At 58.1% G+C, this 26,105-nt stretch overlaps 2 protein-coding genes across 10 annotated transcripts in view; one reads left to right on the top strand and one right to left on the bottom strand.

Moving 5' to 3' along the window:
- The window catches only part of LOC128947749 (microtubule-actin cross-linking factor 1-like), a 145,582-nt gene that overhangs the window by 1,663 nt on the left and 117,814 nt on the right, over positions 1 to 26,105 (top strand). Inside the window, exon 1 of one of the 9 annotated variants that reach the window (XM_054292182.1) lies at positions 4,533 to 4,664. The exons of the other annotated variants lie outside the window; for them this stretch is intronic. Within the exon in view, the coding sequence (XP_054148157.1) occupies positions 4,571 to 4,664 (94 nt within the window). The 5' untranslated portion in view covers positions 4,533 to 4,570. Of the gene's footprint in view, positions 1 to 4,532; positions 4,665 to 26,105 lie in introns of those variants that run through there. 9 annotated transcript variants of the gene reach the window in all.
- PPIE (peptidylprolyl isomerase E) overlaps positions 11,234 to 26,105 on the bottom strand; it is a 156,994-nt gene continuing 142,122 nt past the window's right edge. Inside the window, exon 11 of the mRNA XM_054292190.1 lies at positions 11,234 to 11,244. The gene's annotated coding sequence lies outside the window, so the exon portion shown is untranslated. The remainder of the gene's footprint in view (positions 11,245 to 26,105) is intronic.

Below are 26,105 nucleotides of genomic sequence, written 5' to 3'. Positions count from 1 at the left end.
CAGGGTGGTGGTTTGTGTCTGCCGTGGCTTTGTCCTCTCCAGGCCGGCCCCGGGCGGTTCATCCCATCAGCGCTGGGGTTAAGGGATCATTGGGCACCTCCAAGTGCGGGTTGGGTGACATTAAAATGCTTCATTAGGGACTGAATGGCTCCTTGGCGGAACAATGCCCTCGGCTGAACTCCGGGGAGGAATTTGCCCGGGGAGGTTTGGGATTCCCGCCCGGCTGATGGAGCCGGGGCTGCTCCTTTGTGGTGCTCCATCTCTGTGGTCATTGGGACACGCTGGTGTCCCCGTGCGGAGGGGACAGTGCCCCGTGTGTCCCTGTGCCTGCTGAGCCGGTCACAGCTCCGGGGAAGGAGCGGGGCTGGGAGGCAGAAACAAAGGCAGGGCTGGAGCCACCCTGGCCGAGGGCTCCTGGGGGCGGTGGGACCCTGCTCCATGGCGGAATCTGCTCGGGGTGGTGGCTCCAGGCACCAGAGATGGGGTTTGATTCGTCACTGGGGCCAAACGGCCATCGAGGGCTTTGATCTGTGTGTGCCGGCTCTGTCCACACCTCCCTGCGCTCCTTTGATCTGCCCCTGCCGGAGCAAACGGGATTTGGGAATCAGGGCCGTGCTCAGGGACCCTGCTGAGCCCTGGCCAGGCTGCTCCTGGCTGTTGCTCCAAGAGAAACCCAGGGTTGGGTTTGAATCTCTCTGGTGGGAGTGGGCACAAGGGTGCCAAAGCCCTGAGGTGCCCGCTCTGCCCAGCCAGCCCCCAGTCGGTGACCAAACCATCCTGTGGGGACACAGACTGGGAGCACTGGGGAGCAGGGACACACCTGGCACAGGGACAGGTGCCACCAGGCCAGGGGTGGCTGTGGGGTGCTGCTCCCTGTCTCCCTCTCTCCCTGCCTGCCCCATGGCATGGGGTGCGTGGGGATCTGGCTGTGCCTCCGTGCCAGCCTGGGAATCCTGGGGCTGGAAGAACCAGTTGATTCAAATGATGGCTCTTGAGAATTCACTGTCTGGGGCTGGGACAGGCAAATGTGCAGGGTGTGGCTGGGCCTGCCCCAAATCCCAAATCCCAAATCCCTGGGGCTGGGAGATGGAGGGGTACCAGGATCCTGCCGTGTTCTCTGCTTCTCATGGACCCGCGCTGCCCCAAAATCCCCATCCTCCCACAGCCCAGGGATGGATTCTGCCCAGGCCCAGCCATTCCCCAGCTCCATTTCTGCCTGGGATGCCGAGTGTTTGTCATCACCCAGCTGGATCCAGCCCGTGATGAAAGGCAGGGGGATGTCACAAAATTCGGTCTCATGCAGATTGCCCATTAAAAATAACTCGGGAGGTGCAGCGAGACAGTGCTGAGCTGGGGAAAAAAAAGAAGAGTTCGGAGACAGTTTTGTGTCACCAAGTTTGAAAATGAGCTGAGATATTGATTCAGATCCTTGCATTATTCAGTGGGAATGTCTGCAGGGCGCTGGCTGCCCCAGTGCCTCTTCTGATCCCACTGGGATCGGGTTTGGGACCAGGGATGGTGCCCTGGGGGCCCTGGCACATTCAGGGGAGGGTGATGGGGGTTTGGCTTTTTGGGATCCCCAGAAAGGGGCACCAGGGCCTGGGGATGGAGCCTGGGCATCATTTGGGGCTTGGGTGGTGTTCTTGTGCCACCATGGAGCTTGCAGAGATGACACAGAAGGTGTGGCACCTTTGTGGGTTTGGGGGACACAGGGATATTGGTTTTGGGGGGACATAGAGATCTGAGGGGCTCTTCCTCCTCACTATCCATGGGGTCCAGCAGTCTCTGCATCCCCTCTGGCCATGAGAGCCAAGGAAAGGAGGGCACAGCCCAGGGAGGGCTGGCCCAGGTCTCCAGGCAGCTCTGGAGCCGTCCCCTGCTTTTCTGGCACCTCCTGGGAAGGCAGCGGTGGGAGGCGAGGGGGAGCAGGACGTGGAGGGTCAGAGGGTGACCCTTGGCCCTGCCTTGCTCTGTCTCCCTCCAGGCACTTGGCAGAGGCTGAGGGAGGGCGGGGGCGGCTGCTTTTGGGGGAAAAAAGGCTCTTTTATCCCAAATCTGCTGCTGCCAGGGCCGTGCTGGGGCGCTGCTGGGCCAGGAGGGGCCGGGGCACTCCGGGATGCCAGGGCTGAGCGGGCAGGGCTGATGGACGAGGCGTCGCTGGGGCTTTCCAAGGGCTCTTTGAAAAGGTTCCTGCGAGTCCTTTGTCACCCGGGCGCGTCACCCGCGCCGCTGGCAGAGCCGAGCTCCATCCCCGGGGACACGGCAACAAACCCCCTTGTTCTCGCTGCCCTGGGAGCTGGGCGCCGGTTCCGAGCAGCGCTGCCGCTGCCCGAGGAGGAATCGCTGAGTGCCAGCTGGCCGGCACAGATTTCCCTGTGCCTGGGAACGCGTTTTTGGGTCAGAGGGATGTGGCACCTCTGCAGGGCTCCGTGCCGGGGGCGGCTCCGCGGGCAGGGCTGCGGCCCTGGGGCCGTTCCCGGGGCATTCTCGGGCCATTCCCGGGGGGATTCTCGGACCGTTCCCGGGGCATTCTCGGGCCGTTCCCGGGGGATCCTCGGGCCATTCCCGGGGCATTCTCGGGCCATTCCCGGAGCATTCTTAGGCCGTTCCCGGGGGATTCTCCGCCGAGGATCCGTGCCTGGCACCGCCGGGCACAAAGGCCCTGCCACGAGGTCGCTGCGATCGAAACCTTCCTCCCCACGGAGGCAGCCGGGCACCGGCGCTCTGTGCCACGTTAATTACTTTTCCTAATTAAGGCGCCAAGCTGAAAGGGAGGTGCCTCCAAAACCAGGATAAGGGGGGTGATTTGTGTAACCCCACCCCAGGGCCGGGGGCTGCGGGAGGAGGAGGAGGAGGAAGATGGAGGTGCTGCCTCTGGTCCTTCTTCATTCCCTGGAGGGATTTGGGGCGCGGTCCCCCCACCCTGAGGGGGCTCGGGGGTCCCTGGGTGGCGGTGGGGACACACAGGGTGTCTGTCTGAGCGGGATGGGGCTTTTCTCGTTGCCATGGTTACCCAGCCGGGCCCTCCAGTTGCCATGGGAACGGCGCATCGGGGTGAAAAAGCAACATCTCGAGATGGCCAAAAAAGGGCCGGGATTTGCCCCAGTGAGGGGGGCTGGGTCTGGTGGGGGTCATGGTGAGGGGGTGTCCTGTGGGCTCAGCGGGGCTGGGGGGACTGGGGTGTCCCCTGGCCTGGGGACAGCCACCCTTGTGTCCTCCTGTTTGCTCCGTCAGCTCAGCTGGGATTTGGGGGGCTGAGTGGGGTTTCTGTGGGTATGGGAGCACCAGGCAGGCTTGGCCTTGAGCCCCCATTTCCCAGTGGGGTTTGGCTCTGCCCCACTGCTCCCCTTGGTGGGGCCTTTCCATCCCCTCTAAGGTCCCCCAGCTGATTCTCAGGGCCCCCTTTTCCCTGCCCATCCCTCGCCAGGTGATGCTGAGGGGTCCCCAGGCAGTGCAAGGTGTCACCCCTGGTGTCAGCCCCGCTGCCCCCCCTCTGTGTCACCCTCTGGTGCCACTGTCTGTGCCAGCCACCCTCCTGTGTTGCCCCCAGTGTCACTCCCTGGTGTCGTTCTTGGTATCACCTCCAGTATCACTCCCATTGTCACCCCCTGGTGTTACACACAGTGTCACCACGCCCCTGGTGTCATTCCTCGTGTCACGGCCATTGTCACCCCCAGTGTCACCCCCACTATAATCCCCAGTGTCACTCCGATGTCACCTTCATGTCACCCCAGTATAATCCCCGATGTCACCCCCTATGTCACCCCCATGTTACCCCCAGTATAATCCCCAGTGTCACCCTGGTGTCACCCCGCTGTCACCCCCGTTGTCCCCTCCCGGTGCTGCCCCGAGTGGCCGCCAGGGGTCGCGGCGGGCCCGGGGCGGGCTCCAGGGGGCGGGGCCTATTCCAGGGGGTGTGGCTTCAATAGGGGTGGAGCAAGTACAATCAGATGGGCGGAGACTTTAGACGGGCGTGGTTATAATTATTTATGTCTCGGGGGCGTGCCAGGGACGTGTCCCCACCCACGGCAGTGTCCCCACCCACCCAGGGGACACATGGCAGTGTCCCCAACTATGGCACTGTCCCCATTTACCCATCCCGGTTACCGGGCCGGTGTGGGGGGGTCCCGGGAGCCACGAGCGGGTCTGGGGGCGCGTCCCTCTCGGTGGGCACCACCCAAGGGCGTGTCCCCCCGGTGGGCGAGTCGCGGGGGGGGGGTCCCGGGGCGTGTCTCGTGCCGGCGTGGGGGTCCCGGTAGCGAGGGGCGAATCCCCGGGGCTGGTCCCGGTAGCGAGGGGCGGCTCCCGGGGCGGGTCCCGGTGGCGATGGGCGTGTCGAGGGGAGTGTCCCGGTGCCCATGGGCGGGTCCCGGTGCCGAGGGGCGGGTCCCGGTGCCGATGGGCGGGCTCAGGGGCGTGTCCCGGTGCCCATGGGCGGGTCCCGGGGGCGTGTCCCGGTGCCCAGGGGCGGGTCCCGGTGCCGGGCGCGGCGCGGCGGAAGCGGCCCCGGCACAGACGGGCCCTGGCCGCGCCGCCGGCAGCTGCGCCCAGCGCGGGCACAAAGGCCGCCATGGCCGGCTACGTGCCGGGGCTGCTCCCGGCCAACCGCAGCCAGGAGAAGGAGTTCATGCAGGCCTACGAGGACGTGCTGGAGCGATACAAAGGTACCGAGCCCGCCGGGCCGCGCCGCCGGGCCTGGAGCGCGCCGGGGCCGCCCCGCGGGGCTCAACCGGCGCCTTCCCGGAGCCTCCTCGGTGTTTTCCGCGTGTTTTCTCGGTGTTTTCCCTGTGTTTTCTCGGTGTTTTCTCTGTTTTCCGGGCTGGATGCTCAGGGGCAGCATTCTCGCGTTGCGCTTGGGGTGCCCCGCTCCGGGTGTCCCCAGCTTGGGGACAGCGTCTGAGCGCCCCAGGTGTCCCCAGCGTGGGGTGTCTCGGTTCCCGTGGGCTCTGTGCCGGAGCTCCATCCCCGCGTGGGATGTCCCTCGTTCCCCCCTGGGCTCTTTGCGGGAGCTCCATCCCCGCGTGGGTCTCCCGGGTGCCGCCGCTCCTGCGTGGGCTGCCCGCGGGCTCAGCATCCCTGCGTGGGGTGCCTGAAGGATGAGCGACGCTGCTGTCGCCAGCGTGGGGTGTCCGTGGGCTCTGCGTGATCCCCCCACCTCCCCTGGGTGCCTTTTGCTGAGTTTTGGGGTCCCCGTGTTCCCTTCCAGCATCCCAGCCGGGCACCCCGAGCAGCACGGCATCCTTCATCCCCGGTGCCACCAGGAATGTGGGGACCCCTCGGTGTCCCTCACCCGCGGTGCCACCAGGGATTTGGGGACCCCTCGGTGTCCCCACGGTCCCTCCCGGAGGGGGATGCGGCCCCAGGTGCTGCCGGTGCCGGTACCGGCAGTGATTGTGCAGTTTTGATGGCAGCGCCTCGTCCCCGGCAGCTGTGTGTGCGTTCCCATTCTTCTGCTTGTTATTATTATTTTCTTTTCCCTCCTCCTCCTCCTCCCCGCTGCAGCGCTCGGCTTGTCCTGGAGCCCAGATTCCAGCCCCACAGGGCTCCCAGTGCTCCGGTTTATGAGTTTAGCAGCCAAGCCTCTTTAAAATGCTGAGAGGAGCCAGTGCCTGTTTCCTTTTCCTCTTTTTTTTTTCTGCGGATTTTCCTGCGAAATAATGGATTCCCTGGCTCCCTGATTCGGGGGGTGCCACTCCAGCACCCCAGAGGTGGGAGACACACGCAGCCTCCGCAGGGAGCAGGCAGTGAAACCTCCTCGGGTGCCTTGGAAAGGCACTGGAAACGTGACTTGGGCTCGTCCAAGAACTTGACAAACTTTTTTTTTATTAATCAAAAGATGCTTTGATGTAGTTGGGTTCAGCGTGGAGACGCCGGCGTGGAAGGAGCTGCTGTTTGCATCAGGTTTGCTTTGTTCTAGAAAAAAAATGGAAATTCCAGGGCCTGTAATGCACTTGGTTCAGCTGGAGCACTCTTGGCACTTGGGCTCCCCTTGCCTGCTCCCTGCTCTGGCTGTTGGGTCCTTCTGGGAAGGAGTTTTGCAGAGAATTCCTGATTTTTGCACTGGGATATGGTAGAAACCTGGATAACTTGGAAATACCCTGCTGGGTGTTGTCAGAGCTTGTTTGTGGTGTAGGGGAAATGAGTTTGTTTATACTCCATAAAAGCTTTTCTTTGCTTTTGACCCTTTCCCAGCTCCCCACCCCTCCTGGGGCATCCCACCAGCTGCAAGGGCCGAGTGGGAGCCCCAGTTTGGGTTGTTTGGGTTTGAATCGGTGGATATGTTGTCTCTTCCCTGTTATTCCTCTAAACCGTTTGGTTTTTCCTGTCCTGAACAAGTTTTCCACTGGCTCATCCCCTCCCCCTCTTAATCCTGCAAAAAAAAGGAGTTTTCACTGAAATGTGACTGCTGAGTGAGGAGACCTGTGGTGTTCTTGTGGTGCCACATTCAGGACCTGGCACTGGCGGCAAGGAGGGCAAGGAGGACGCTTGGCACTGCCAGAGCCAGGATTGCAAACGCATTTCTCTCAGCCAGCACCACTAAACACCCTAAAAAACCCCAATTTGAGCAGCGAGGCCTCTGCTGCCGAGCGAGCTGGGACAGGTCTGGAGGGAAGCAGAGCAGCAGCACGTGAAGGATCCCAGAGCAGGCTGCGAGTCCTGAATTTCCCTGGTGAGCAGGAGTGAAGCAGCTGGCAGATCTGGCAGATCCCCGTGATTCCTTTCTTTCTAAGAACACCCACCCTCGCTCGGCAGCGGGGTGCGGGAGCTGCCGCAGCGCTGCAGCACCGGGGCCCTGCTCCCATCCCCTGGGGGAGGACATTGCCATCAGCGCTGCAGGGACACCCACCCGCTGTGCCCTGCCTCTGAGGGGGTGGCTGCAAGCAGAGGATGGGGCTAAAAGTGGCCATTTTGGGGGTGGTGGTTGGTGGTGCCTCAGCGTTTCGTTGCTGTCGCGTCTCCAGCGTCCCGTCTGGAGAAAACCCCGCGCCTGCAGTTTGGACGTCCCCAGTGCCACCACCTTCACCTGTGTGGCACAGCTGGAAGCCAGCAGGCCAGCTCCCTGCAGGGATTCCAGCCTCTCTTGCCTCATCCCTGGATCAGAGAGCCGTGGCACGTGCCGGGACCTGCTGCGGATCCCGGTGGGAATGATGGAATTGCGCAGGGGTGACGCTGATGGTGGAGCTTTGGACACCTCTCTGTCACCCTGAGCAAAGCCCAGCAGCTCAGGGCTCCTCTCTATTCCCCATGGCAGCCTCCTGTCGTGTTTTGGGGGTGTTTTCCTCACTTGGAAAATCAGATGTGGAAATCACAGCCCCGTGCTGAGCAGCCCCCGGCAGCTCAAGGGTGCAGGCGGCTCTGCCAAGCTCAGAACACAGGTCATGCTTCCCCTGCTGTAAACATTAACTAATCAATCCTGCTGAAATCCTTTCTTTCTCGTAATTCACTGGGGTTTTTTTGGGATTGGGGGTAGAAAACCTGGAGCTGTGGCACCTCCAAAGCTTTTCTCTGCTCCTGGTGCTGTCTCTGCCCTGCTCCGTGGTGCCCAGCACGTGGCCTGGCTTGTTTGGACTGGGACAGCACAGGGTGGTTTGTCACCTTGGTTGAGTGCACTGCCTTCAGTTAGGGAGGGAACAACCTCCCAAGGGCTGGAGGAGACCCTGGGGAGGTGGGAGAGGTGGGGAATCCTTGTATAAATCAACCAGGATTGATTCCAGGTGGGACTGGAGCCTTGCTGGTGGTGGGTGGCATTCCTGGCCATGGCTATCTCCGAAGAACCTCCTTTTTTCCCACTTGTGGCTGGTGTTGTGCCGCAAAAAATGCACTTGGAGGTGTCTGAGGCCTTGTTCCTTGAGCCAAGCAGCTCTCCCAGCATGCAGCCACCTCCTGATGCAGGGCATTGCTGGGAGATCCATCCCACCATGACAAACCTCGCTCCTGGCTGGTGCTGAGTGGGCTGCACGAGGCCTCTGTGGCCTCTGAGATCACTGCTGGGGCTGCTGGCGTGGTGGTGACTCCTCACTGGGGGAGAGGAAGCCCTTCTTCCTCTTCGTCCCTCGGGAGCAGGGCTGGCCAAGTTCCACTTTAGGACTGGAGAGTCCCTGGCTGGAGCAGTGTGGGGGCAAGCTGGGCTGGGGTTTTCCATCACTGGGTGAATAACCCTGATTTTGGGAGGGTTTATTGGGAGTCAATGGCTTCTCTGGCATGAGGAGAGGCAAAAAGGGGGGTCAGGAAGGTGGGGCAGCCGTGGGTGTGTGAGGTGGAGCACAGCACTGGGTGCAGGAGTTGTGCTTGGTTTGTTTTGGGCAGCAGGCAAACGGGGCTGGTGGTGTTGCAGGTGACAGGATCCACCCCTGCTGCAGGTGACAGGCTCCACCTGGCCTGGCTGGCTCTCTGCATGCGGCCACCCCCATGCCAAGGCCCAGAGGTGCCCCCCAGGCTGGCATTGCCAGGCCATGTGTGCTGCCAGCATCCCCGGGATCAGTGAATCCACGGCTGGCACTGTCCTGGTGCCCTGCTGATGACCCAGAACGGTGGCTGAGCCCTTCTCTCCCAGCTCCCGCCGCTCTTGGCTGCTTCTCCTCCTTCCCACGTGTGTGAGAAGATCCCCAGGGCGGGCAGGGGGTGGCTGAGCCTCACCCGGGATGGCACCAGGATGTGCTGCAAGGCTTTGATCTGCTCTCAGCAGCTCTGGAAGGGGCTGGGGCTGCTCCCTGCCTGCTCTGCTCAGCTCTGCATTCCCGTGGAGCCTTTTCCTTCCTGGCTCATGCTCCGGGGCGAGACTGGAGTCTTTGACCTCCGTCTGCTGGGTCTGAGCCAACCTCCTTTGCAGGCCTGTGTCAGCTAAGTTTAGACTGCTCTGGACATACCGTGGCTGATGCCAGTGGCAAGGAGCCTCCCAGAGGGAAGTAAAACAAGAGGTTTTATTTAAATTTCAAGTGTCTTAACACCATTGTTTGAATACCCAGTTGATAAGTGCCTTTTTTATGGGTCTGAAATGGATAAATCCAGGCTGAGGGTGCTGCTGCTGAGGTTCCAGTTCCTCCTGTCTTCCTGCTGTGCTGGAGCTTGGGGTGGGCAAAAAGGAGCTGGTCCATGCTGGGATCTCTGTATCCAGCTCCATCCCAGAGGAAAGTAAAACAAGAGGTTTCATTTAAATTTCTTATTTATATCTTTCTTTATTTCTTATTTATATTTTCCTTTTTCTTTATTTAAATGTCTTAACACCATTTTTGAATACCCGGTTGATAAGTGCCTTTTTTATGGGTCTGACATGGATAAATCCAGGCTGTGGGAGCAGCAGCGTGCTGCAGGTTCCAGTTCCTTCTTGTCTTCCTGAAAGAACAGGCTGTGCTGGAGCTCGGGGTGGGCAAAAAGGAGCTGGTCCATGCTGGATTTTTTGGATCCAGCTCCATCCTGCTGCCCAGAGGGGCTGTGAGCCCTGCCTGGAGCGTGTGCCTGGTTCCTGCACGGGGCAGTGTTTCTCTGCCGGCTGCAGCAGGAGGATGCTCAGAGCAGCTGGGAAGCAGCACAGAGAAGCCCTGGAAGGGACTCCACAACAATCCAGCCCTTCCCAATCCTCTGGCAGTGCTGTGGCCGGATCTTAGCAACACCAGGTGAGTGTTGCAGGCAGGTGAGGCAATGCTGCCCCGGGGAGCGGCAGCACACCTGGGGACACAGCCCTGATAGCTGGGGCTGGTCAGCCCTGCCGTGCCCCCCGGCAGTGGGTGAGCCCTCGCAGGGCCATGGGCAGGAGCAGCAAACCCTGATTGCTCACACACCTTTCCCATCCCATCCCATCCCATCCCATCCCGTGGGGTGGGAACCAGCAGAGCCGGTGCTGGGAGGTGCAGGCAGGGAGCTGATCTGCCCAGCACACCCCTGATCCTGCTGGATGCTGTCCTGGAGAGCTGCCTTTCCTTCCAGACACTCTTTTTTTTTTTTTTTTTTTTTTTTTTCTCCCAGGAAATTCCAGATTTAATTTCTCAGCACTGTCCTGACTGGGAGGTTTGGGGGCGGGGGGGGTTTAAACGCCCTCCAGCTTGGAGAGGGAAACTTCCAAGGAAATTCCCTGCTGGTGTGGATGAGCCGGGAAGTTTCGCTTCCAAGCTCTTGTCGTGGGGTTTTGTGTGTCTGGATGGATCTCACCTGGCTGGGGAGGGGGATCCTCCAGCCTCAGTTTCCCACAGGGGTGTGAGGTGGGGCGGGAGGCTGATTGATCACATTTGGTGTGTGTTCGGCCCTGGACAGGGTGAAATGAGTGCTGGGATGTGATCTGTGTGTCCTGCTCCTGGCTCAGATAAGCCCAGGGATGCTGTCCTGGAGATGCTCTTTGTCCCAAGAAATTCCAGATTTAATCTCTCAGCACTGCCCTGACTGGGAGGTCTGGGGGGGTTCAAACTCCCTCCAGCTTGGAGAGGGAAACTGCCAAGGAAATTCCATGAATGGAGGATGCTGGTGTTAATGAGCTGGGAAGTTTCGCTTCCAAGCTCTTGTCCTGGGGTTTTGTGTGTCTGGATGGATCTCACCCGTGGGGTTTTGTGTGTCTGGATGGATCTCACCCGTGGGGTTTTGTGTGTCTGGATGGATCTCACCCGGCTGCGGGGCCGGGATGGGGAATCCTCCAGCCACAGGGATGTGTGGTGGGGCAGGAGGCTGAGTGATCAGGTTTGGTGTTTGTTTGGCCCTGGACAGGATAAAATGGGATGTGATCTGTGTGTCCTGCTCCTGGCTCAGATAAGCCCAGGGATTCCTGGAACAGGGGGAAGTGGGAGGGGGGTGTTGGGTGAGATGGTTTGGGAGATTCAGGGTGAGAAGCAGGATGCTGATCATCCCAGCAGGACGGGCTGCAGCTCCTGTGGCTCTCAGAGCCCAGCCTGGCTCTGTGACTGCCAGCAGAGGTGGGACAGGTCTGGCTGCAGGGCCTGTGCTGGTCCCTGCAGTGTCCCTTTGTCACCCAGTGTTTATCAGCGCTCTGAGCCAGCGAGCTCCGGGCGCTGGGAGGCCACAATTGTGTTTATTTTGTTGTTTTCCTGTGCGTGACAAGGCTGCATTTCCATTTTTCATTTCCTGTCGAGCCCTGTTTCCCTCTGCTGAGTCCCAGCGTGCCCTGCCTGCCCTCCCCTGCTCAGATGAACATTTTTCTTTAATGATGCTGGGGAAGCTTTTCCAGCCTCCCACAGGTGATGAGTGCTGTGTTTTGCACATCTGCAGCACCTGCGTGGGCTGTGTTCTCTCCCTGCTTCTGTTTTGCCCACCTTGAGCTCTGCTGGGGGCCTTTTCCCCCTCCTCAAACCCTGCTGGGACCCCTGCCCAGGTTGGGGGTGTAATGCTGGCATGGCTGGGATTGCAAACATCTCCTCCAAATCTCTTGCTTTGCCCTTGCACCTCAATCCTGCACAGCCCTGAAGCTGTGCCTTGCTCCCAGTGGGATTTTTGTGTCCTATCAGGCCTCACCAAACTCATCTTGCTTTTTATTAATCCTTATTCAGGTCCGTTGTGGCCCTACAGAAATGCTTTTGCCAGCAGCTTATTTTTCCCTGCAGGAAACTGTATACAAGGCTGGGAGATTCCAGCTGACCTTGAGGCACTTTTGCTCCTGGTAAATCCTGTGGGAGCGACTCCTTTCCATGCAGGGTGGGGTCTGGAGGGCTTCCCACCCTGGTGGTCCCTGCTAATGAGTGTTAATTAGTGCCCTCCCTGTGCTTCAGGCGTGTTCAGTGATGCTGGGGACAGCTGGTGTGGCCCTGTGACCTCACTGGGGGCTCGCCAGGGCTGCCCCTAAATAAATCCACCCCAGTGTCCAGGATCCATTCCCTGGCTCTGGCAACACCCTTGGCATGGCTGGAACAGCCCCATCCCCTCTCCTGGGGTGTCCCAGCATCCCCCCAGCTCTGGGGTGACAGCGCTGGGGACATCCAGGGGTGGCACAGAGTGCAGGTTTCAGTGCAGGCGCCTCCAGACTCTGCTGCCTGGGGGATATTGGGGATATTCCATCCTGCTGCCTGTGGGATATTGGGGATATTTCATCCCCAGGGATATTTGGGATATTCCATCCTGGCTGGCTGTTTGGGATGTCCCATCATCCCCCCAGCTCTGGGGTGACAGTGCTGGGGACATCCAGGGGTGGCACAGGAGGTTTCAGTGCAGGTTTTAGTGCAAGTTTTAGTGCAAGTTTCAGTGCAGGTGCCTCCAGACGCTGCTGTCCGTGGGATATTGGGGATATTCCATCCTGCTTCACAGGGATATTGGGGATATTCCATTCTGGCTGGCTGTTTTTTGGGATGTCCCAGCATCCCCCCAGCTCTGGGTGGCAGCACTGGGGACATCCAGGGGTGACACAGGGGTTTTCAGTGCAGGCGCCTCCAGACACTGCTGCCCGTGGGATATTGGGGATATTCCATCCTGCTGCCCGTGGGATATTGGGGATATTCCATCCTGCTGCCTGTGGGATATTGGGGATATTCCATCCTGCTGCCCGTGGGATATTGGGGGTATTCCATCCTGCTGCCCGTGGGATATTGGGGGTATTCCATCCTGCTGCCCGTGGGATATTTGGGATATTCCATCCCCGGGGGATATTTGGGATATTCCATCCCGGCCCCGGCTGTTTTTTGGGATGCCTCTCGTTCCTGCAGTTGCTGTGCTGGGAGTTCTGGGATTCCTGGATGTTTGGGAGCTGGGGGGGCTCCCCTGACTCTCCCCCCCTCTGGAGCCAGCTGGAGGATCCTCCCTCCTCATCCTCCCTCCTGCAGGAATTCCTGGCGTTCCCGGCAGAGGAGAGAGGAGCTGGGATGCCTGGGGATGGGATCTGGTGGCGTCAGAGCCGCTTCCCATTAACCCCTTCGGGGCTGGAGGAGGGGAGTGTCCTTCTCCCCATCAGGGCAGGGTTTGGGGGAGCTCAGTGGGGTCTGGGGTGGGTTCCCCCCATCTCCCTCCTGCTGTTGGCATTTTGGAGCAGCTGCTTGCCATCCTGGAGGGGTCTGCTCTCTCCCCTTTGCCAGGAAGGGAAAGATGGAGATAAATAAAGTGGGATCTCACTGTCCCCCCATGATGGGCTCAGCTCTCCGTGCCTGTTTGGGGCTGTTGGAGAGGAAGAACCTGATGTTCCCTCCTGTCCCTTCCCACCCTTCCTTCTCACAGCCCCTTTGTCAGCAAGGATCACGATTTTTTTTTTTTTCCCCCTTTTTTTTTTCTTTTCTTCCTTTAGAGGAAAATTCCATTGTGCTATTTTTAGTGGTGACAACTTGGCTTCTCCCAACAACTTTTATTCTGCTGCTGACAGGCACAGGGGGGGATGGCTGGGAATGGCCATGTGGTGCCAGGGATACAGAGGGCACCAGGATGGCTGGGAATGGCCCTGAGATGCCAGGGATGCACCAGGAACCTCCAGCTCCTAAATCCAGTCTCTTCCTGAGGGCTGGATGAGCTCCTGGATCAGCTCCTTGCTGGGAGCTGAGGATGTCACGTCCATGCCCAGGGTGTTGGGGTAACCAGAGTGTGGAGGAGGCCTCTCACCAGTGCCCCCCATCCCAATGGGAGCTCCCAGGGGCATTTTTGGCTCCCTGGTTCCCAGCTGTCAATGGCACAGGCAGCAACTGGCCTGCTGGGTTTGCTCTGCTCCCCATGCAAAGTGATACCGCCGGCGTGTGTCTGTCCCTGGAGAAGTGGCTCTCTGTCCTGGAGCTGTGCAGGAGGTGGACACGGGCTTGCTTCCATGAGATTTTTGGTTTTATTGATATTTTTATGGATAATTTACTCTGTGGGTTGCTAGGGGGATGCATCTCAACACAGTGAAGGAGCCGGGGATTTATGTGCCTGTGGATGAGGGGAATCTTCTCACTACCCTGAATCTCAGGGAGCTTCCCCCTGGTTTTTAGGGGGAGATTTGGCTCCTGCAGCACATCCTTGCTCCGTTTCTCTCTCCTTCCTCTGGCAAAGCTGAAATGCTGTGTGGCAGCCCAGGCAGGATGATCCTGCACCGTGTGGTGGGTCTTGCTCAATCTGCTGGGATCTTTCCAGAGAGGGAATGGGGAGAGCAGGATCTACCTCCATGACAGCACGTTTCAACACTACTGAGGATGATTATATTACTATAATTATCATTGCCATTATTATCTCTATTATTTGATTTAACAGAAGTCCTGGTCTGTGCCTGGTGGACACCAGTCCTGAAGGGCAGCAATGAGTAGGTCAGGCACTTGGATCCATCCCCCTTGGATGGCTCTGCTGCCAAAAAATTCCTTTAAAACCAGTAAATCTCCTTTTCAGCTTGGTAAGCCCCTTGCAGCCAGGGTGAGGTGAACATGTGGCAGTGTCGGGGCGCAGAGACAGGAGGGATCTGCTCCCCATCTGCTCCTGCCTCTCACCTGGGAAATGTTGGCATTTTCCCAACATTTTATGCCACTTTTCTGATGGCTGGGTGGCTTTTCCCACCAGGATGGGAACCCATCTCCCCCTGCCTTAAACCCCATTGTTTTTTTTATTTTTCCTTCCCCTCCCAATTCCCTCGACCACTCTCCCTGCTGGAAATATCCCCAGGACACACAATCTCTGCAATGGGTGGGAAGGGGATGCCGGGAGGGCCCTGCTGGTGCAGGGCAGTTGTTTGGCTCATTTGCACAAAAGGGGGGTGGCCTCAGCCCTGGGAGGCTTTCATCAAATAAGGAAACGTTGCCAGTGGTCAAAGGGCAGAGGAGTCCAGCAGGAATGCTGGGCTGGGGACAGTGCCTGGAGCTGCTGCGTGCCCCGATGTCACCCAGCTGAGCAGCAGAAGATGAACTTGGAGAAGTACAAGAAGTTCCTGGATGGGCTGGGCACCCTCAGAGGTATTTGTGAGCCACGGGCAGGGGGAGGCTGAGCAGATGGGTGCCACCATCTGCCATCGATCTCTGATCGAGGCAGACCCAGGGGGAGCTGCTCGCAGGGCTCCTGCACTTCTCTCTTTTGTCCCTTTTGCCTTTGGAGCTCTGGGGCAGCTCAGGGAGCCTGGGGAAGCTGCTTGGCAAATAACTGGGGAGTTTTGAGCTGAAATTGCTGCTCCAGGCTGCTGTTGCCATGGGCTGGGGGCTGATCCTGCTCTGCTGAGCGTGTTTTCTCACTGTTTGGCTGTGGGTGCATGGTGGCACCCGGGTGCAGATTGCTGTTTTCCCACTTCAGTTCTTTCTAAAGCTCTTTGCCGGTGCTGTGCCCTCTCCTGCTGTCCCTGGAGAGGCAGCTGGGACACCCGATCGTGCAGGGCTGGCCCCTGGCAGGTGGCTGGAGGCACGCAGCCCTTGTCCCACGGTCACCAGCCGCCAGCCCGGCCTGTGGGAGAGCAGCTCAGCTTACCTGCAGCTCTGAGAATGCTTTCTCTCCCCTTTCTTTCTCTGTTGTTTTTATCCTCCCCTCCTGTCAGAGGAGCTTTTTTTTCCTCTGGAATTCCCAGCCAGCCTCAGGAGTTCTGCTGGAGGGAGAGGAGAGCAGAAGGCACCTGGAATGCCATTCCTGTCGCCCAACAATGCTGTCATTGACTTGCCCCTTTTCACAGCAAGGCCTCGGCTGGGCTTTACCAGCTGATCCCATTGTATAACAAAGGTGAATCAATTCCATGTTTAATTTAGCAGGGAGCCAAGGGAGTTGTCACCAGCGGGCTGGCACTGTCCCCACCCTCCCGTGCTGCTGTGAAGGGTTAATCCCTCAGCTCTGTGCTGACAGCTGCCCTGAGTTATCGAGTCTGGGAGGAATATAATTCACTTTCTTATGCTGCCCTGGTGTCCATCATGCATTTTTCCTGAGCCTCGCTGCAGCTGGCACTGGGAATCAATGCAAGAGGAGCCCCGAGTGGCCATGTGCTGCCTGGGTGTGGTGGCAGCTCTGTCCCCTCCATCTCCAGCCCCTTGGCAGCCAGAGCAGGGATGGCTGCTGGGTTTGGGTGTGGGTTTGGGTGCCATTGAGCCCCACTGTGTGTTTTGGGGGTGCTGCTGAAGCTCTCCCAGCCCCATTTCCAGCTGCAGCTCGGTGAGTTCCCGTCGTGCCCGCCAGAGCGAGGTGCAGGCAGCCAAGATGACATTATTAATCGTGTTTACAAGGTGACTGCTTGCTGGAGCTGAGCTGGCAGCCTTCCCCTCTCCAGGTGCTGCCCAGAGCCCTGCTGGGAGCCTTGGCTCCCGTGCTGGCTCCACATCCCTGAGCTCGTGGCACTTTGCGTCCCTCCAGCCCGGAACAAGGACATGGGACATGGGTGGCACGTCCCCAATAAGCCCAGTCTGTGGGTTTTGCTCTGTTTTTCTGCCTCTAGAGCCAGTGATGACGACTTTGTCTGTCACCAGCTGTGTTTACCACAGCCCTTTGTGGTTTCAGTTCAGTGGGGTGGAGGCTGGAAGTGTCCAACCTGGTCTGGTGGAAGGTGTTCCTGCCCTTGGGGCTGAAATGGCCTTTAAGGTCCCTTCCAACCAAAGCAGGCTGAGATTCTCTGCTTGGAGGAGGCCAAACGCTGCTTGAACCAGCACAGTTTGAGCCCTTTCACACTGCTGGGGGCTTCCCAGTGCATCCAAGCACAAAAGGGGTGCCCACAGGGAATGTTTGGCTCCGTGGTGCTCACTGGCGAGGGGATGCTGTGCCGTGCATCTTGCTGTCACTGCTTGGCATTGCCATGGATCTAAGTGTGCTCCCAGCACTGAGAACAGCCAGCCCAGCCTGCCCTTGAGCTACAGGGCTGGCCAGAGCTGGAGGAAAACAAGGTTTTATTGCTGGAGAGGTTTCTTTTCCCTTCTCCCCCCTCATCTCTATTCATCTCCCCGGGGAGGTGGAGGCAGCAGCGGATATTGGAGCTGGGAGTGTTTCATATGTAAATGCTCGTGTGTGTAAGTCCAGGCCCCTGACCCCCGGCTCCGTGCCAGCATCCATCCCTGTCAGCCCTCCAAGGGGCTTGGAGAGCATCCCAGTGCCCCCAGCTGGGATGGGGCAGGGGGGCCCTGCCAGATCCCTGTCCCCATGCCGGGGACAAAGGACCCTGCCCCGGTGGGTGTGGGGTCACCCAGACTTTCCACACAGTTTCCATCTTGAGTTTCGCAGGGCAGCGTTGGTCACGGCCCTGAAGTGACCAGATCCTTTGGGCTTGGCTGAGGAAAGCCATTAGATTACAAATTTATTGCTGGGTTAATTTTACCAGCGAGCTCGGGGCCGGCTGGTTTCGCTTTCTGAGGAGTTTTGTTGTTTACTTGGTGGCCGGCTCAAACCTGGCATCTCCTGGGCCCTGGCCGTGCATTGCCAGCTAATCTGGCTCCATCTGACCTTGGAGCTGCCACGTGCTTTCCCCAAGGGAACCAAGCTCAGATTTTCCCCTGTGACCAAGGAGTGGGTCCATGTCACCTCACCGTGCCACATGTGCCCGCAGTGAGGAATTTTGCAGCTCCGCTGAGTTTCTGCTGTTAAAAATGAGGGATTTGGGTGTTAGGTGCTGCTCTGAGGGATGTGTGGGGTCAGAGCACGAGGCAGGAGCAGCATCCTGCCCTGCTGTGTGCCACAGTGGTGCCACAGCTGTCCCCTTGTCACTGTTTGCTTTCGTCCCAGCGCGTGGTGGCTTCCCCGAGGAGCAGACGGGGCCGCCCAAGGTGGCCGGGTGTGATAAGAGATCCGGGGCCAACATCTTCCCTGGGTGGAGGCCCTGGTGAGCTTTGGCTCTGCCAGCCCTGTGTATGAGGAGGATGGGGCTGGTGTCTCCTGGGAAAGGGTCAGGGACACTTTTCCAGCATGGCCACCCATTGAAGTGTCCCCTGCCAGGCAGGGACACTCCCAGGCTGTGCCCTCACTGTAAATCTCTGCTGATTTACAGCTTTCCCACCACTGCTGTGTGGTGCCAGGGATGGTCTTAGCCTCAGAGAGGTCCGGCTCAGCCCTGCTGAGGGAATCTGCTGGGCCTGGGCCAGGCTGGAGGGGTCCGGCGGATCTGGGGCTTGAACGGAGCGGCCAGAGCAGTGTTAGCAACTGGATTATTTCATTTGCTTTTTAACAGGGATTAAGTTTCTCTGCAGGAGAGCAGGTCTCTAGGGAACAGAAGTTTTGGGCTCCTGCCTCCCCCTTTTTTTTTAATCCTGCATTTCTCTGTGCTGCTGCACGCCAAGGCCAACTGGCCGTGAGCTGGCGGGAGCAGCTGAGATGAAGCATCACTTCAGGGCACAGCACAGCCATGACCTGGGGTGTGATCGAGTTTGGAAGGACCAGGACCAGGTCCTGGGTGCTGTGGGGAGGCAGCTGGGTGGGTTCTGTGCTCCTCAGACCCCCCTTTCCAGAGCAGGGTGCTGGGGCTGGCTGGCACAACAAGCCGCCGCTGCTTCTCCCGCCTCCCGCCCGGCGCTAATCAGGTTTCACACTGCTTAGTTTGGGACATCTAATGAGATCAGGGCTCAAGGTTGCTGCCTGCCCTCCATCTGCAGAGGAAGAGGAGGGAATCGGCTGCTTCCTTCTCTTTGACCGCCATTTCTCAGAGCAGGCTTTGCGCATCTCCGGCTCCACCACCGCCGTGTTCGCGGCCTGGCGAGGCTGGGGAGACCCTGAGCTGATTTTTGGGGCTCCAACTTCCTAACAGCACCTTGGGCAGAAAGTGCTGTTTTGAGCTGCCTTTTGGGCCTCACCTGGCGAGCTGCAGGCAGAAAAAAGGGGGGACCCACAACTTTTTAACAGCACCTTTATTTGTGGGGAGCAGGATGAGGCCACCATGAGAGCTGGTGGCCATACCCAGGGCACAGCCCTGCCCTGACCCCCCTGGCCCCAACACCCCCATTGTGTGGGGCCTGTGCAAACACAGCAGCCCCCAAACAAAGCCCAGCCAGTTCCCACTAGCCCAACATTTGCCTGTTTCCCCCGCTGCCAGGCAGCCTCTGCTTGGCGTTGGAATAACGAGAGCCTCTCTGCGGAGACACCGGCTCTTTTGTTAGCTGGCAGAAAAGGAGTTTTGATGCCGGCCATCCCTCCGCCCCCCGGCTTTCCTGCTCCCTAAGCCGCTGCTGTGGGAAGTGCAAAGCTTGGGCTTGGGCTGCTGGGGATGATCCCAGTGCTTCCACTCTGATGTGACTCCCCCGAGCAGCTCCTCACCCCAAGCGGAGGGGTCTGCCTCCTCCAAGAGGGGCTGGGGCTTGAGACCTAATTTGGGGGATTTTTCCAGCATTTGGGGGGATTTTTCCAGCATTCAGGGCATTCCTGCTGTGGGAAGTGCAAAGCTTGGACTTGAGCTGCTGGGGATGATCCCAGTGCTTCCACCCTGATCCAGCTCCCCACGGTTCTTCCAGGGCTTGGTGAGCAGCTCTGCACCCTAAGCAGCAACAGCACAACAGGGTCTGCTTCCTCCAATAGGGGCTGGGGTCTGAGACCTCATTTGGGGGATTTTTCCAGCATTTGGGGGATTTTCCCAGCATTTGGGGGATATTTCCAGCATTCAGGACGTTCCTGCTGTGGGAAGTGCAAAGCTTGGACTTGAGGGATGATCCCAGTGCTGTGGCTCCCATCCAGCTCTTCACTGCTCCTCTGAGCAGCCACAGCACAGTGGGGTCTGCTTCCTCCAAGAGGGGCTGGGGTCTGAGACCTCATTTGGGGGATTTTTCCAGCATTTGGGGGATATTTCCAGCATTCAAGGCATTCCTGCTGCTCAGCTCCTGTGCAGGCAGTGGCAGCGGGTGCAGGATTCGGGATTTGCTTTGCTCTCCTGTGCTTCTCCCCTCTGCTGGGCTTTCCATCTCTGGTGAGGAGGTTTTCTTTGGTGATTTGTTTTCTCGTGCCTTTCTCCCCTCACTGCCGGGGTGTGCTGGGAATTCCTGAGCTGCTGTTTACCCAGCCGTGGAGAGGAGACGGCGGCGGCTCTGTGGAGGTGTCCCCGTGGCCGGAGGGGCAGGGAGGGACCCGGAGATGGCATCGCCTTCCTCCTCCTCCCCCGGCCTGGGAAAGGAGCCACCTCTCGTGTCAGCACAGGCCCCTGGCGAGGCGTGCAGACCTGTGTGTCCTCTTGCACGTGGGTGTGCGAGCAAGCCTTCCTCTGCCCAGGGCTGGTGCTGCTCCCTCCCGAAAACACCACGCTGTTTTCTGCTGGAACAACTTTTGCTGTTCCTTGTGCATCCCCATCCTCTTCCCTCCCAGCATTTCCACGTGCATCCAGGATGGCTCCAATCTCTCTGTGCAGCTTTTATCTGTCCCCGTTCCCTCCTGCCCTCCCATGCAGGACGATGCCACCGAGTCCGTGCCAGCTCCAGTGCTTTCCGTGAATTTCACGGCATCACTCAGCGAGCAGGAGCTGCCAGCGTCCTCGGAGGGGTGACAAGGCAGGGGAGGCTTCCCAGAAGTGGGAAGCGATGAAATAATGCCTGAGCTGCTGCGTCAGCAGGATCCCAGCAGCCTTGGGATGGGAGGTTGGTCATGCTGGGAAAGCAGCGGTGAGATCACCCCCCTCCAGCATGACGCTCATCCCGGGCTGCAGGGAGGGTTCCAAAGGGCAGGCAGGGCTGGGAAGAGTTGGATTGAGATGTGTCCAGGCTGGATTTGTGTGCACGTGGCTCGTGGGCAAGAGATCTGTGTTAGGGATCTGCTGGGATCTGTGTTAGGGGCACAGGGAGAGTTGGGAATGAGATCTATCCAGGCTGGATTTGTGTGCATGTGGCTCGTGGGCAAGGGATCTGTGTTAGGGATCTGCTGGGATCTGTGTTAGGGGCACAGGGAGAGTTGGGAATGAGATCTATCCAGGCTGGATTTGTGTGCATGTGGCTCGTGGGCAAGGGATCTGTGTTAGGGATCTGCTGGGATCTGTGTTAGGGGCACAGGGAGAGTTGGGAACGAGATCTATCCAGGCTGGATTTGTGTGCATGTGGCTCGTGGGCAAGGTTCTGCTTGGCACAGGGAGCTGGGTCATTCTGGGGGATGCATGGAGGTTTGGACACCCTGCTGGAAGTGCTGCTGGCTCTGGATGCCCCAGGAAAGCTGCTCAATCTGGGGCACCAAAAAGTGAGCCCCACCGAGGAAAGGAAGGTGATGCCTTGGGAATGCCAACTGCTCTTCCTGCAGGAAATGTGGGAGTCTCTTCCTGATCCTGCTGTGTGGGGAATGGTCTCCTCCTGAGTTATTTTTGGGGTTCTCCAGGCCCTGGGTTCTCCTGTTGGCTCTGTCCATCTCACAGAGTTGGTCCCTTTGGATGGCCCCCGTTGGGATGTCACATTCCTGTAGACCCCATAACTGCTGTGTGCTGGAGGATTTGCCCTCCAGCCTGGCAGCAGGAGTTCATGCTGCTGGGGAATGATTAAGTCATGAGCAGGTGGCCTCCAGCTCAGCTGTTTGCCTTTGCAGGATGAAAGCCACAGGAATGATGTTTGCTTCCAGTCCTGCCTCGAACCTTCTTATCCTGCCCTCCATTTCTGTATCCCACAGCAAGGGGGTTCTGGGGTGCTTTCCCACGTCCCCCCCAGTTCAGCACTGCCAGCCCTGCTGTGGGAAGGGAAGTCTTGTCTTTTTTAAAAGATATTATTCTAATTTTGGTGCCCAGACGTCTGCTGGAAAAGGGAACATCTCTGTTCTTATCAGCGGAGCTTCCTTTCGCTCAGTTCTGATTTTACCACTGATGGTGCCTGGGGGGGTTCCAGGGTTTCCTCCCATCCCCTTCTCTCTCCCCTTGTTTTGCTGACCTTTGGAAGCTCCTCTGTGAGACATTTGCAGGCAAATATTGATTTGTGCTGCTCTCACGGTGCAGAGTGGGGGGAGTGGTGCAGCACAGCCCCCAGCCCTGGCTGGGATGGAGCTGCTCTGCTTAATCCAGATGGACCCCATCTCGAGCTCCCACTATTCCTGTGTAAATGGGGAGCAATGGAGGGATCCTCAGAGCTAAAATCCCTGTTTACACAAACCCCTGTGTTTGGGATGTTGGTCTTCCAGGGCCACAAGAGCTTTGCTGTCTGTCTGTCTTTCCATAGTCCTGATTTTTGCTGTGCTGGAATTGGGTGGTGATGATCCAGATGAACCCCACCTCGAGCTCCCACTATTCCTGTGTAAATAGGAATAGGTGAGGGGGTGTGGAAATCCCAGTGGAGGGATTTTCAGAGCCAAAATCCCTGTTTGCACAAACCCCTGTGTTTGGGACGTTGGTTTTCCAGGGCCACAAGATCTTTGGTGTCTGTCTTTCCATAGTCGTGATTTTTGCCACACTGGGGTTGGATGGTGATGATCCAGATGAATCCCACCTCGAGCTCCCACTATTCCTGTGTAAATGGGGAGCAATGGAGGGATCCTCAGAGCCAAAATCCCTGTTTGCACAAACCCCTGTGTTTGGAATGTTGGTTTTCCAGTGCCACAAGAGCTTTGCTGTCTGTCTTTCCATATTTTTGCCGCACTGGAATTGGGTGGTGATGCCCAGTGCTGGAGTTGGGTGTTGATGCCCAGGGGCCAGCACGGGACCCCTCAGGCTTTTCCCTGTCCCTCCCATCAGGAATGTGGCCGCGGGGGGATGATGAAAGCCAGAAGGAAATGCTGAAGGTGGGGAATGTGCCCGCTGTGCCTGGCGAGGGCTCCCCGGCCGTGCCCGCACACGCTCCGGGTGATTCACCAGGAGGGCAGGGATGGGGAGCAGGAGCCCGGGAGAGCTGGGCAGCGTCGGGAGCTGTGACCTGCCTCGTTCCACCTTGTCTTTAATAGCCCAGATCAGAAGAAACGTCATCTTTGTTCTGGCTTTCCTTTCCCAAGGCTGCTGGCGCCGCGGGCAGGGTGGAGCGGGGCGCTGCCCGTGCTTGCCAGGCGCAGCGGGCACGTGCGGCAGCCAGGGATGGGCCTTGCTGAGCTGGCTGTCTGTCTGTCTGTCTGTCTGTCCGCAGCTGCCTTTGCTGTGGTTTGCCAGGAGGGTGTGATGCTGCGGAGGGGGGGGAAGAATGATCTCAGATCTGGGCTATGGAGGAGGGGATGTGCTGCATCCCCTGGGTGTGCTGCATCCCCTGGGTGTGCTGCATCCCCTGCATGTGCTGCATCCCCTGGATGTGCTGCATGCCCTGGATGTGCTCCATCCCCTGGTTAAGGGTTAGGAGCTGTGTTTGTTCCAGCCCTGTGCCCCCATCCAGCCCCCCTGGAAGCTCAGACTGACTCCTGCCCCATGGTGATGCTATCTCGACCCACCTGCCCCTGGGTGATGCTGTCTTTGATTTACCGGCGCACTCCTGATCCAAATCCTGAACTCTCCTTCCCCTCCTGCTGGTTGATTTTCAGCCACTGTAATAACTGACTGAGATTTGCTCCTGAAGCTCCCAGAAAGGAGGAAAAAAACAGCAGAAAGGGGAAAAGCTTTGCTGAGGAAGCACGGCAGGAAACCTGGCTCCTGTGCTGCAGTCACGAGTTTGTGCGTGCTCAGCACTGCTGCTGGACAGACCCTTTACCTGCTGTGGATCTGGGGTGCTGCTGGGCAGGGTGGGGTGACCCTTTGGGGCAGAGAAGCCCTCCAGGATATTCCCAGCTGTTCTCATGTCCCATTTTTCCTGCTGCAGGCAATGAGGAGGCTTTGCTGGGCTAAGCTGGGGGGCACTGGCAGCACCCCCACACACCTGGGCACAGGTAGAGCCCCACAGCAATGCTTCACCCCAGCTCAGTGCTGCAGGGTGCCAGCTCTGTCTCTGTCACAGCCATGCCCACTCCAGCGTTTCCACAGTGCCACCTGGCTGCCACCTCCCCGGGCTGGGACACGGAGCTCACGGAGCTTCTGCTGCTTTCTGCGAGGCCACAGCAGGCAGGGCATGAAGGAGCAGCCCAGAGGCTTTGCCCACAGCCATGCCAGGGTGCCTCCATGCCCTGAGCGGTGCCAGGGCACGGGGCTGTGCCCGGTTCCTGCCCAGCAGCTTCCTTGGTCATATAAGGAGATGCCGGAGCCGGGAGCCGAGGCGGGAGCTGATCTCTGTCGCCTGAGCATTACTCACTGGGGAGGCACATGGAGGGGGAAGGAACAGCCCAGGACACCCAGAGCTTGCCGTGACTCAGCTCCAGGCAAGGGGAGCGAGGGGATCCAAAATCTGAATCCCCCCAGCTGCCCCATGGGGGACCCTAAACCCAGGTGGGGCCAGTACCCTAAACCCAGTGCTGGGCTCCCACCATTCTGAGTGGTACAAAATGCTGCCCGGGGCACCCTGTGGAGCAAGGGGGTGCCCTGCAAGGTGCAGACCCCGCTGTGGGAGGGCAGGGCCTCTCCCCTCCCCAAATTCCTGCGTGGGCAGGAGATGCGTCCTCTCCCCACCCCTTTCCTTTTCGGGCGAAGCCGCCTTGCAAGGAACTAAAAATGAGCTGTTTGTGTTTTGGGTGCTCAGGGTGGTTTCCATGGCAGGGAGGGGGGGGTGTGGGAGCTGGTGGCTGCATCCGGGGCTGGGTGGTCCCCAGAGCTTGGCAGAGTCATCCCAAAACTCAGCGTTGGTTCCTGACACCCCCTTCCTGCACTATCAGGCACCTCCTTCCTGCCCTGTCAGCTTCCTGCAGTGCAAAAAGGAAAGTGGGGTGATGGGGTTAAACTGGGGGGGATTTGGGGTGACAGGAACCCCCAGGGTGTCCTGATGCAGCAGAGGGATGTATTGATATAAGTATCTATATATATATATATATAAAAATATATATAAATATATATTTTTATATATTGTGTATATATTGATATTTATATATTATATATAATATATATTTTATATATATTTATCTATAAATATATATAATATATATTATAGATATATATTTACATATATTTATATATACAAATATCAATACATTGATATTTATAGATATCATACATATTGATATAAATATACCTTTATATAAATATATTCAAAAATTCGGCTCGGTGATCCTTGTGGGTCTTTTCCAAGTCAGGGCCACTCTGCGATTCCATCAAATTCTATTTATGTGCACAAAAAGAAAGAAAAACCATATATTTACAGACAATTATATATATTTTAAGAATTTCTTTCACCAAAAGCCTTCTCCAGCTGCAGCAGCTGGCAGCGCTCAGTGCATTTTATCATCCCCTCTGTGCAGGAAACACCCGGGATGCCCAAGAGCAGCTGAACCCCCATGGTTGCAGCTGGGGTGAGGGCATGTGGGAAACCAGCTCCAGCTTCCTGCACCTTTTTCCTGTGCCACATCCCAGCTCCACCACGTCACCAGCTCCCATCTGCCTTGCTGGAGGCTCTCTGCCCCTCTCAGGCTGGACCAGGGGCCCATTTATGGTGGCCTCGCCTCGTGGTGGGTCATTCCTCCTGCAGCTTTAACAGAAAGCAGACCTCTTTGGGGGGGAAAACTATGCCAGGATATTTTTCATCCAGGCAGGGATGGAGCTCTGGAGAATATATTGCAACAGCGCCGAGCCTCGGGGTAATTCTGTATTTTTTTTATCACCCATCTCGTTGTCCCAAAAGATGTGGGGGCTGCAGGAACCCCAGTGAACGATGCAATTATAGGATTATGGAATGGTTGGATTGAAGTGACCTTAAAGATCATCTCATTCCATCCCCTCTGCCATCCAGGGTACTCTTCCACCATCCCAGGGTGCTCCAAGCCCTGTCCAACCTGGGCTTGGACATTTCCAGGGGTCCAGGGGCAGCCACAGCTGCTCTGGGCACCCTGTGCCAGGTTTTGGAATGTTTCAAGGCAGTGTTTGGGTCTATCAGGTTTTGCTTGATATGGTTTTCTTTGTGTGCCTGACTGGGTTTGGGGAACTGTAATTTACAACTCGGGGTTGTAAATATCGGATAAATTTGTGTTTGCACCTGGATGAAACCTTGGATCTCATGGAGCAGGAGTTGTGGGACGGCACCTGATGCTGCATCTCCTGGTCAGTAACTCCTGAGCTGGGATTCCTGGCTCTCCCACCAGTAAATCCTGAGCTAGGCTGCTGCTCTGCAGCTCTGCTCTGTGCCACCCTCCCCTGAACAACAACCCACTCTTGTCTGAGCCCTGGGGAGACGGAAACAGCGAAAAACGCGCCTTTAATTCCGCACAGCCTCCATCCAAGAGCCGCTTTCTCCCCGTGGAGCTGCGTGTGAGGGGCTGTGAGATGAATCCAGCCTTTGTGGGAGCCTCCCCAGCCCGTTTGCCTGCGGTTACAGGGGCGGAGGGGCCGGGCGGGCACCGGCTGCTCTCGG

This window comes from Melozone crissalis, unplaced genomic scaffold, assembly GCF_028551555.1.
Source record: "Melozone crissalis strain CALT ecotype California unplaced genomic scaffold, PUWL_Pcris_2 ptg000108l_1, whole genome shotgun sequence".
NCBI classification, from domain to species: domain Eukaryota; kingdom Metazoa; phylum Chordata; class Aves; order Passeriformes; family Passerellidae; genus Melozone; species Melozone crissalis.
The sequence above is the reverse complement of the archived record's forward strand: the minus strand, read 5'-3'. Positions and strand labels throughout refer to the sequence as shown.